The 12,059-nt window shown below is 35.8% G+C and overlaps 1 protein-coding gene and 2 long non-coding RNA genes across 5 annotated transcripts; 2 read left to right on the top strand and 1 right to left on the bottom strand.

Annotated features, from left to right (window-relative positions):
* The first annotated feature begins 3,976 nt into the window (after positions 1 to 3,976).
* On the top strand, positions 3,977 to 5,446 carry LOC149651341 (uncharacterized). 2 transcript variants are annotated; one of them, XM_089848221.1, is made up of 3 exons: positions 3,977 to 4,108; positions 4,610 to 4,765; positions 4,862 to 5,446. In XM_089848221.1, exons 1-3 carry the CDS (start codon positions 3,980 to 3,982, stop codon positions 4,991 to 4,993), a joined length of 417 nt encoding a protein of 138 aa, XP_089704347.1. In that variant the 5' UTR covers positions 3,977 to 3,979; the 3' UTR covers positions 4,994 to 5,446. The 2 variants fall into 2 exon arrangements, with proteins under 2 accessions (XP_089704347.1, XP_089704348.1); XM_089848222.1 differs by having other exon boundaries at positions 4,610 to 4,762; positions 4,855 to 4,991.
* A 1,527-nt stretch (positions 5,447 to 6,973) lies between these two features.
* On the top strand, positions 6,974 to 8,951 carry LOC149651340 (uncharacterized). Its single transcript, XR_016371177.1, has 2 exons — positions 6,974 to 7,373; positions 8,501 to 8,951. It is a non-coding gene; the product is annotated as an uncharacterized LOC149651340 (long non-coding RNA).
* Positions 7,468 to 12,048, bottom strand: LOC149651339 (uncharacterized). 2 transcript variants are annotated; one of them, XR_016371175.1, is made up of 4 exons: positions 11,947 to 12,048; positions 11,735 to 11,878; positions 9,674 to 10,399; positions 7,468 to 9,612 (listed from the first exon to the last, which is right to left on the bottom strand). It is a non-coding gene; the product is annotated as an uncharacterized LOC149651339 (long non-coding RNA). The 2 variants fall into 2 exon arrangements; XR_016371176.1 differs by having other exon boundaries at positions 11,960 to 12,048.
* Between the last annotated feature and the right edge of the window lie 11 nt (positions 12,049 to 12,059).

Here is a 12,059-nt window from a genome sequence, read left to right as displayed (position 1 = left end):
GAAAAATGCACCAGTCGTTAAAAAATCAAAAATGCAAAGAGTATGTATGAATGAATACTTTGTCCAATTAGAGGTAAAATCGGTAAGTTAATGAAATTCTTCCCCTCCTTCCTCCCTTCCTACACAATACTGGCATTTTGGTAAGTGACGTTATTCCAAGGATGATTTGGGGATGACGCGTAATGTGAGCGAAATCGGATCGGATCGGAACGGCTCGGGTCCGGTGGGGCGCTAGAAATGGGGGAGGAATACTCGGAAAAATTGCGGGCGGTCTACGTCAGACAAATCAGGAAGACCGTCCGCCATTTTTCCGTGTATTCCTCCCCCATTTCTAGCGCCCCACCGCACCCCAGCCGTTCCACAGTTAGTGCATGGATAAAGAATGCGCGTGCGGAAATTTGTTTTCACGCTATAGGATCGGCAACTCCCTATCTTGAACGACAGATTATTCTGTATATACTCTGTTACAACATCGGTTGTCAGCACCCGCAAAGATAGGTCTCTATGTAATCTAGCCTTGCGCGTGCTGACAAGAGACAAAAAACTTCAGGATCTTCAGGATTTAAAATATCCGCGAGTTTTTTGTCTCTTGTCAGCACGCGCAAGGCTAGATTACATAGAGACCTAGCTTTACGCGTGCTGACAACCGACGTTGTAACAGAGTATATACAGAATAAGCTGTCGTCCGAGATAGGGAGTTGCCTATCCTGTAGAGTGAAAACAAATTTCCTCACGCGCATTCTTCATCCATGGTTAGTGTGTCGATTTCATCCTTGGTTATTTATTTCTTATCGTGGGAAGTTCCAACTGATGATTGTTTTAAATAGAGAATGAAATGGGAAACAACCGGTTTTAATAGATTTATAAATATTAAGTCATCTTTATAAAAGATTCGTTAAAGCTGATTTTAAGTGTCACTTTAAGGCCTAACTATCCCTCGATACGGAATAAAGTTAAAAACCATTGTCAGTCATAAACGACGAGTCTCGTGAAGACAAGTACTGACTTCTTCACGATGTTCCAAATTGAATTTAGCCAATTTTTTTTTTATCCGAAAAGATAAGATTGTCTTAGGGCTTTACCCTTCTCGAGACTCGGTTGGTTTGCCCATTTAAATCATACGCTAGTGAAATTTTTACACTGTCAAGGGAGTGTAGCGACTTATGGATGGTTTAGTCTTACAAAAGGGGAGGAGCTTAGCGGAATTTCTGAAACGGAATTTCATTTTGCTAGCGTTCGATCAATTTGTTCAAAACTACATGATTTTTATGTGGGATTGCGCAATCTTTCCAAATTGGGCTAATTGATCGGAAGTCATTAAGCCTTGTGTGAAAAATCTCATTGTGCGAGTGAGTTATAGATTAATTAATTAATTAATTAATAGGTTAATTAGAAAATTATATATAAAAAAATTCACGGTCTTTAATGTTGTACATAAAACAAAGCAAAGGAAGTGTTCATTGGTTTGTTTGTTCATTTTATTCTTCGAGTGTTTTACTAATTTCATTTAATTATTGGTGCAAAAAAAAAATACTTGAACATTTTTAATCACAAGACACTTTTTCACATTACGTTTTAAACTTTCCTCATTGTATTTTTTTTTTTTTTACATTTGAAGCAGCTAATATAATTTGTTTTGTATTTAAAATTTACTCGGTATCATGTTTTAAACAAATTAAGTTATTTGATTTAAAAGTAACTTGATGAAATTAAAAATAATCCTTTACAAATGGACTCGTTTTGTCTCTCTCAATGTATTTTATCAGAAGTATATAATACTTCTCTTCGAGAGAAGTGTACCACAAAGCGGGGTAAGTGTAACGTCACTCTTCCCAACATCGGAACATTTAGAGCAAGGTTACTAAACCGAATCACATACCCGATAAATAGTTCCCTCATCATTCCTCTATTAGCGCTTAAATATTTGGCAAGACGCGCTTGTGCATTTTATCCCACGTCAAGACGAGGTTTGTGGGATGATTGCTGGGTATTTAGTGCCAAACAACGATAGAATTCACCTTACGGTGCGATGCCCATTTGTAGTTTGATGAGCGGGAAAGCAAACTTAAAGGGTGAGCTCGGGAAGAATGACGTTACATAACTAAAGCATTAAGAGGATACAGAGTGTCATCCTTCTTCTATTATCCCCTTCTGATTTTATTAGGTAGGCCTAGCGCCACAACCTGATTTTCACAGGTTGATCATCTTTCTAGACATCTCTCCTTGGTCGAAAGAGACAATTCTTACCAACTGATTGTCGAATTAAGTAAAACCATGGATAAAGAATGCGCGTGAGGAAATGTGTTTTCACTCTACAGGATAGGCAACTCCCAATCTCGGACGACAGCTTATTCTGTATATACTTTGTTACAACATCGATTGTCAGCACGCGCAAACCTAGATCTCTATGTAACCTAGCTTTGTACATGCTGTCAAGAGACAAAAAACTTCAGGATCTTCAGGATTTAAAATATCCGCGAGTTTTTTTAGCTCAAACTAAGGCCGAGAAATTTTATAAAAATCACCCTTAGGTACCCGTGTAATTCGAGAAATTTGCGACAGAAGGCGTTTATGCTGCGTAGCGGGGGTTTCAAAAAATTCTGTACTTAAGTCAGCTTCTCAACTTTGCGTTTTTTCACTAATTAAGAGTAAATTAATTCAAATAACCGATTCAGAACGGCTAATAATGATGAAAAAAATCCTATTCAATATCTAGAATAATTATTCAGCGTGTTTTTAAAAATTTCGCACCCTTAGGCACTCTCGAAAAAGGTAATTTTTCAACTTTAACACAAAACCTATTTCAAACATAATTGTAATTAAACTATACTTCATTCAATGGAGCTTTAATCTATCCCAGGTCATCTTTTTTAATCTCATCTGTCGATACCTGCTGGGCCAGCTTCCCTAAACACGCGTAAAAATACATTTGCAGTTATATATTTCTAAGATTTTGATTTGTTTGATTAATCAAATCTTTCGTGTTGCCGATTCAAGCAAATTAAGTGAATATTTCTGCTTAGTTCTATCATAGATGAACTAATTTATTTATTATAAAATTGCAGGTGTCCGGTATTGTTTCAAACGAAATCTATTTATTATAAAATTGCAGGTGTCCGGTATTGTTTCAAACGAAATCTATTTATTATAAAATTGCAGGTGTCCGGTATTGTTTCAAACGAAATCTATTTATTATAAAATTGCAGGTGTCCGGTATTGTTTCAAACGAAATCGTTTCGTATTAGCTACGTGTAGTTTGGGGGTGGGATCTTGTATTATATTCTAGAGAAAACAAGTCACGAAAATCGTTTCGTATTAGCTACGTGTGGTTAGCTACGTGTGCTTTGGGGGTGGGTTTCTTGTATTATATATTCTAGAGAAAACAAGTCACGAAAATCGTTTCGTATTAGCTACGTGTGGTTTTGGGGGTGGGATCTTGTATTATATATTCTAGAGAAAACAAGTCACGAAAATCGTTTCGTATTAGCTACGTGTGGTTTTGGGGGTGGGATCTTGTATTATATATTCTAGAGAAAACAAGTCACGAAAATCGTTTCGTATTAGCTACGTGTGGTTTTGGGGGTGGGATCTTGTATTATATATTCTAGAGAAAACAAGTCACGAAAATCGTTTCGTATTAGCTACGTGTGGTTTTGGGGGTGGGATCTTGTATTATATATTCTAGAGAAAACAAGTCACGAAAATCGTTTCGTATTAGCTACGTGTGGTTTGGGGGTGGGATCTTGTATTATGTATTCTAGAGAAAACAAGTCACGAAAATCGTTTCGTATTAGCTACGTGTGGTTTTGGGGGTGGGATCTTGTATTATATATTCTAGAGAAAACAAGTCACGAAAATCGTTTCGTATTAGCTACGTGTGGTTTGGGGGTGGGATCTTGTATTATATATTCTAGAGAAAACAAGTCACGAAAATCGTTTCGTATTAGCTACGTGTGGTTTGGGGGTGGGATCTTGTATTATGTATTCTAGAGAAAACAAGTCACGAAAATTATTTCGTATGAGCTTCGATTTCCTGAAATTCCATCCTTTGTTAGAGAAATTCGTTAAGGCCATCGCTGCAATTTGGAAACAGTTGCTTTGTCTTATGGTAAGTCGCTAATCAAATCAATTTGAACTTTCGTTACAACAGGATGTTAAAAATATCCCGTGTTCATTGATTGTTCAGGTTATATGGTGTTTTCTCTTGTTCGGAATCGTGATAGTTCAAAAGTTACTTCTATCTGACGTTGAAACGTCTAACCACGTGACCTCCACAGTCAATAGAGTGCTGTCAGAAGCGCCGGTGTGACGTCACCCATGCTGTTTTCCCATAAAGAAAAAAACTGTAACTGTCATGACCGCCCATTGCTAAAGGCAGAGTCGTGACGTTTAACCTTGGATCTGACGTCACAACTGACAGCACTCTATATTATAAACTCAAAGCCCTCAAAACAAAGGGATCATCGTTACATTTTAACATCGCTTTTTGACGCCATAACAATTTCTATAACGTTTCTAACATTGGGATTTGTAAGTTATTTTGTTATTTACTTTATTGTTAATTATTGAAACATTGAAAAAGGGCTAGAACAAACTTTTATCTGTCCAGGTGAGAGCTGCTCTTGTAACTTCCTTCCAAAGAGCCAAAACAATTAGAGGAGAAGCACCATTTTCCCCTAAAGTTGCCAAGAAACTCATAGGAAATATTTTGCGCCCGAAGAAGCTCAATACTGTCTCTAAAGTTGAATCGAATAAATTACCACTGGTAAGTAACTCTAATTGTTCTATTTAATTGTAAGAAATCCTAATTAATTTTAGCTAATTTTATTATACTTGACTAAAAAATGTACTTACACGCTAGGAATTCTTGCTTTTCCAATTGGACACTATGGTCAACGAACTAATTGTAAAAGCCAGCAAACTTTTCGCCTCCAAGGAAACCAAGTTCGAGACTGACACGGAGGAGAATATGATACGAGACGGCGAGATGTAAGGACTATTACTCCTTTTTTTCTTGTTGTGAAATTAGGATTCTAGTATATCAAGGTTATTCTGAAATCTCATCGGGACATAACGTCGAGAAGTCTTCGGAACTTCTCGACGATTGTCAATTTTCAATCTTTACACGACGTCCATCTGTCGTAGCGGAAAACTCAAGTAGCGAATTTCATTCTCGCGTCATCTTCAGAGTGCGAAAGACGTATCCCATTCAAATGTCCAATTCACTCGATCGCGGTTCCGACTCGGAGGAATCTCTAGCCTTTGATTCAAACGTGCATATCAGAAGAACCCAATCCAAAGGAAAGGGAAAAAACGGTATTATGCAAATGACTTTAGAAAATTTAACTAATTCATCCGCGAGCTGAGTTTTTGAAATTAAAAAGAAATAAAAAATATATGTATTTTAATAAGTTTTTTGATAAATAAATTTTAATGATTCATCCAAGCAAGTGTGGAATCCTTTTTTCAGCAATATTTTAAGCAATGTATAAATGTACAATCCGTTATGTAGTAAAAATTAATGCTTTTTCTACTGATTTAGTAATTTCCTTTGATTTCTTCGAACATTTCGCGAGAAGCGTAGGGGATTTCGTGTAAATGTCGGACTCGGACGCCTCGACAATACGTAATTTTATATAGTGAGATTGAAGTAGTTTATAGTGTCACCGAGGGGCTAACAACTCGCGCATTCTGGTCTCGGTGACTTAATGCACTTTTCCGATCTGGACGCAAACGCGTAAAGCTACGTTTTGCCAGCCAAATACCCCGGTTTTCCATCCTAACAACCTCGTTTTTCACCGTAATGCTCAGTAGGGTATTAGCGTGGAAAAACAGTGGAAATTCTAAGTCGATTAAAATTTGTCAATAATTGAAATTTTCTTATTATTTTCAGTACCTGGACTCAACACTCGGAAGTTACGCGTTTATAAAAATATTTTTATTATTTTCACTATTAATCTTTTTAATAAAATCTTATGTATCAATGAAATACATTTCAAAATAAAAACTATTTATAATATTTATAAAGTATTATCTGATAAAATTATTTCTATTTATAAGCTTACTGATTGTAGTTATGGATATGTTATAGACACTTGATTGGTACCGTCTGAATATAAACAGAAGTATATATTACTTTTTTTCGAGAAAAGTGTACCGCAAAGCGGGGTAATTAGCCAACGAAATTTTGTGTATAGTAGCAAAGTTATAATGAAAAGTATTTTAATTATTAATTGATCCGAATGTATCAAATGGAATATATTTCGAAATAAAACATTGCATTAATATTTATAAGTCTGCCTGATAAATTTATTTTTACTTGTAAGCTTACTAATTATAGTTAGTGGCTAAGGTATAGAAACTTGGTTCACGCCCTCTGAATTAGAGTATAATTTCTCAAAATAATAGAGCGGTGATTTGAAAATGTTGACATGACACACTCTTATAAACAGAATAAATGACTTTTTCCCGTGACGTCATATCACGTGACCCGTGACGTCTAATGTGTCCGTGACGTCATATCACGTGACCCGTGACGTCTAATGTGTCCGTGACTTCATATCACGTGACCCGTGACGTCTAATGTGTCCGTGACTTCATATCACGTGACCCGTGACGTCTAATCACGTGTCCGTGACTTCATATCACGTGACCCGTGACGTCATATCACGTGACTGACGTCATAGCACGTGACTGTGACGTCATATCAAGTGACCCGTGACGTCATAGCACGTGACCGTGACGTCATATCACGTGACCGTGACGTCATATCACGTGACCGTGACGTCATATCACGTGACTGTGACGTCATATCACGTGACCTGTGACGTCATATCACGTGACCTGTGACGTCGTATCACGTGACCTGTGACGTCGTATCACGTGACCTGTGACGTCATATCACGTGACTTGTGACGTCATATCGCGTCACCGAAATAATTGACTTGTGACGTCACGATTGATGCTAATAATAGGTAATGATTCAATTATTTCATTCATTTATGCCTATCGTTCATTAATATAGGCCTAGCTTTCATTAATATAGGCTTAGCCGTGTTCAGCTATTTGAATTTCCTGCCTAGGTCACGGCCCATCCGAGTCCGTGCATCGGCGCTTTTAGCGCCCCCCGACGTTGGAAATTTACTAGCTAGCTGGAAGCTAGAGCCGAGATCATTTCGTTGCCTGGAATCCGTCGGGGTGGTCGCTTGGGAAAACCTTTCCACGCTCAGCTGATCGAGATCCCGGCTTCTTAGGTCGATTCTTGGTTGTTCCGCCATTTCCCTGATCGGGTTCCCCAGAGGACGCACGCTGAATTCGAAGCTTTTCAAGACTTTTAGCGGCCATTATCGCTTCGCCACGTGTCTTAACAGTCCGTAAGCCTAACCTTTACGATAATCCGAACTCATCTAGCTCCCCTTAAATTATTTAATTTATTTCAAGTATTTAAATCAATTAGGCAGCGTTAAATGTTAGTGAATTTTATTTATTTATTGAAAATTAAGTACAGTAAATAAAATTTGCAACGAGACGTTGGACAAGGCTTAACTACAAAAATCCCCTATTAATTAGTGAAGGGCTATTATTATTATCGAGCTATTAATAGAGGTACGTAATTAATTTAGAGATAATGTGACAGTTTTTCGAAAATCAAGCCCCGCATAGTTAATTTTACAACACGAGGTTGCTTAGCCTTGTTCCATTGAGTTTTGATTTAAATAAATGGTAGGTTTCCCTATAGAATTAAGGGAAATAATTAGTTTGCCAACCTGAATTAAAGGAATTATTATTATTATCGAGCTATTAATAGCGGTACGTAATTAATTTAGAGATAATGTGACAGTTTTTCGAAAATCAAGCCCCACATAGTTAATTTTACAACACGAGGTTGCCTAGCCTTGTCCCATTGAGTTTTGATTTAAATAAATGGTAGGTTCCCCTATAGAATTTAGGGAATTAATTAGTTTGCCAACCTGAATTAAAGGAATTATTATTATTATCGAGCTATTAATCGCGGTACGTAATTAATTTAGAGATGATGTGATAGATTTTCGAAAATCAAGCCCCACATAGTTAATTTTACAACACGAGGTTGCCTAAGCCTTATCCCATTAAGTTTTGATTTAAATAAATGGCAGGTTTCCCTATACAATTAAGGAAAAAAATTAGTTTGCCAATCTGAATTAAAGGAAGACTCTGGCTATTAGTTGATCTCTCTTTATAAATTTAATTAAGGACAGGTTTTTTTATTTATATCTTCGAGGTTATTGCCATAAATTATTTTGTTTGACCCATAATGCCTTAGGAGTCTAAGCAGGCAATAGCTTAATTTAAAATAAATGTAGTTTTCTAAGATTATGGGAAATAATTAGTTAGCCAGAGTATTTCTTTAATTTAGGGTAGTACTCCGTCCCTCTATAAATTTGGTAGCCAGTTTTTTAATTAAGGACAGCCCAAAAGTAGGCAATAGTTTAAGATGTGTTATTAATGTTTTCATTTATAGATGCAGCTGATATTCTTGATTTTTCTCTCGCTGGTCATTCCGAGACTTATCTTTCCCGATGACTTATCATTCCTGATGCCATCCTTTGTTGGATTGACGTTGCACGATGACTTCCGCTGTTCTGGACTTGCTATGTATCATTCCTGATGACAAGCTTTGTTGGATTCCGTTACACGATGACTTCTTCCGGACTTGCTATCTCTCTCAACATTGACTCGAAGATACGGAGATTATCATCGAAGCTAGAAGACAAAATTCATCTATTTTACTTGCAAATTTTACATGTAACCCTTATTTTAATTTTTGCTCGCGAGTTTTATTTGTAACTACTTATTATTTTTTTTTCGTTCAAACTTTAACTTACAAAACTCTTTAATATTTTTTTTGTTCGAAATTTTTGTAAACACTTGGTTTTTTTGTTTCTTATTGAATAAATTTTGCCTTAAACCTCGTTCTTTCTTTTCTTTGAAATTTTATGATACAAAACTTGGTTTCAATTTTTTTTAATCGGGACTTAGGGGCATTTTTTTGACCCCTTTTTTTAAGCTTTTTACTTAAAAACAAGTGAAAAAATACATTAAAAAACAATTTTTTTTACAAAAAAAAAAGTTTTTAATGAAAAATTTATTAAAAAATTAAAAAATTATTAAAAAAAACAATAAAATAAGCATAAAAAAGGTCAAAAAAACTACCCTAAGTGTTTTTCGACTATTTTTGTTCCTTCCCCAATATCGAAACTTAAATTTTAAACTTAAGCTACCACCCCCAAAGTAAGCCTTGCGAGCCCAATTTAAATTTAACAAGTCCCTGTTCAACTCGGGAATTATTAAATTTAAACTAAGGCCCGCTGTGGAGCCCCCAAAACCAGGAAACTTCGTCCTTAGAATGGGATTTCCAATGAGAGTCCACTCGATGATAGAAGTCTTCCACTCGATGTTAGAAGTCCTCCACTCGATGTTAGAAGTCCTCCACTCGATGTTAGAAGTCCTCCACTCGATGTTAGAAGTCCTCCACTCGATGTTAGAAATCCTCCACTCGATGTTAGAAATCCTCCACTCGATGTTAGAAGTCCTCCACTCGATGTTAGATGTCCTCCACTCAAGTGAATGTTCCTGCGCAAGAGAAATTCTTATTATTTGGAAAAAGGCACACGAATAACTTGAAATTAATTACCTTAATACGAAAATCCAGTCGAGTATTTTCGATAGACGTAACGCAAAATGTTCAGGCATAAGACAAATGACTATTTTTTTGGCATAAAAGGCACACTCGTAACAGTAATAGGGAAAGAATACCGTAAAAAGCTAAGCCTCGCCTTAAACCCCGCTTAAAATCGTGTTTACTTTTAAAGGACAAAGCGTATAAGCAACCTTCTACCTTAAACATAAATCACAAATTTATTTAAATCCTACAAAACTCCCTCAAGGAGTTGCCAAACGCTTTTCCCCTAAAAATATTTATAATTAAAACCATAAACTAGATACCTTAAAACCGCAAAGGGAATCTCACCCTTGAAATCCTGATTACGCGTTCATTATTCTTAAAAGGGAGGGCTTGGACCAGTGTTCACCTATTCCATAAGTAAGATTTTATTTATGTCCTGGCGAAAAGAAAAATCCCTAAAACTTCAAGGACACAAAGCGCTTCCCTTCTAACAATAAATAGAATAATAAATAATAAACTAAATACCCTAATAATTGCCTAAATGTCTCACAGGCTGTCTAAATAGTTTTGGTAATGAGATTCCCTTTCAACGGATAAAATCAAAGTGTAGACCTCAATTAAGAAGGGGATTGTAATGGGTTCCTTGACCTGATTAATATTGGGTGCCTTTTGCCAAAAAAATAGTTATTGATTCTAGAATCCAACATAAATTTCTCCTTTGGAAACAGATGATAGCTAAAATAAAATAAAATCTGTTGAATTCAAACTATATTTAAAATCATCATCATCTTAAATGGCACAAGTATTTTTAGAATAACATTAATTTCACATTCAAATAAATCATTTAACTTAATTAGAAAAATAAATATCATATCGGTAAAAATACGGTTTAGGGTCAATCTTGAAATATTTAACAATTAAGGGCATAAATAATCATTTTGAATTACTTTTAAACCGACTAAAAAGATTGAATAGTGGGACCACGAACGGTACAATTAAGTTTAACTAAGCCGATTCAAAAATTTAATAAGATTAATTTCAAATATTTAGACTAAGTATGGAATAAATGTTACTCGTGAAAACAGTGCCATTTTATCATAAGTGACTAAAGCTAAACGTCCTTAGAACTTGCTAAAAACTCCAATCAAATCTAAATTCCCAAACTAAACTTCTAAATTCTTTCAAAAAAGCCATTTCGATAGGGCAAAATAATTTGTTACGGTGAAAACAAACGGGCCGGACACCCATATTTACACCAAAGATTATTAATAGGCGCCATCAAACCTGGCTCGAAAAGCAGCAATAACTCGCTTAAAAACTTTAAGAATTGGCTCCAAAATATAAAATCAACTAAGGTTTAAGTTTCCTTCAAAGGTCATATTTAACAAAGTCTATCAAAACTCGCTAAAAAATTCCAAGGTAAAGTACTAAACTACGCAACTTGTTGCAATCTCAAATACTTCGGCGCAAACGGTTCACTTGAAGGCTCAATTAGTAATAAATTAGGATAATTAAAACTATTCAGATTGATCTTTCAAAAATGTTCTTACTGTGGCATTTTCTACCGGAGTTAAAACATTTTCGGCCAGCTAAGTGGCTTAAAATGACACGGCAATATCTTACAATAACTTTTCAATAAATTAATTAAGCAAACTTAAAAGAAGGGTCAGTTTACATTAAACTTCCACAATTTAAAAATTGCATTCTTAATCTATCAAAAACTTTTGACAAATAAAGGTTAAAACAGGGGTTCACGCATTTGAGCCGCAAACTATTCATCTGAACGTTTTCCCTTAAAAATTGTAGAACAGAAAGTTTACACCTAGCTTAGAGAAACTAACCTTACATTTGCGAAAACGGAGGCCAATATTAAAGCGATCATTAAAGTCAAAGATCACCGCTCAGCTCAAAATACCGTAACATCCAATACTGACTAGATAATTTCCCTACGTTTACACCCCAAGGCTATGATTTGTACGGGTTGATTAATAAACTTATATCGCTAATACTCTTGATTTTGAAAAATTTGAGACTTTGAAAGTTGAAAACTTGAAACATAGTAGTACTTACTAAAGGCTAGGCCTTCGCCACACTAAGCCTAACCTCGTTGACGCAATTTACGAACCAAAGGCTAGGCCTTCGCCACACTAAGCCTAACGTCGTTGACGCAATTTACGAACCCACAGTTTAGCTTGATTTGCACAGTTTCATTGACTATTTTAAATTGAAATTAATAGACAAACATTTCCACTTCAAATACAATCAAAAATTATGATAAAAACCTTAATAAATTACCAAATCCGGGTTACTTTATCCAGCGTTACGCCCAGTCGTGATCGTGAAACCTCCAACCGTCTTTAAGCAGACGACGTGTCTTTTTCTGACGGCGCACTCA

Source organism: Phalangium opilio, unplaced genomic scaffold (assembly GCF_054372755.1).
Source record: "Phalangium opilio isolate 3A_F unplaced genomic scaffold, DU_Popi_V2 ptg000082l_1, whole genome shotgun sequence".
Lineage (NCBI taxonomy): Eukaryota > Metazoa > Arthropoda > Arachnida > Opiliones > Phalangiidae > Phalangium > Phalangium opilio.
This window is presented reverse-complemented; position numbering and strand designations above follow the sequence as displayed.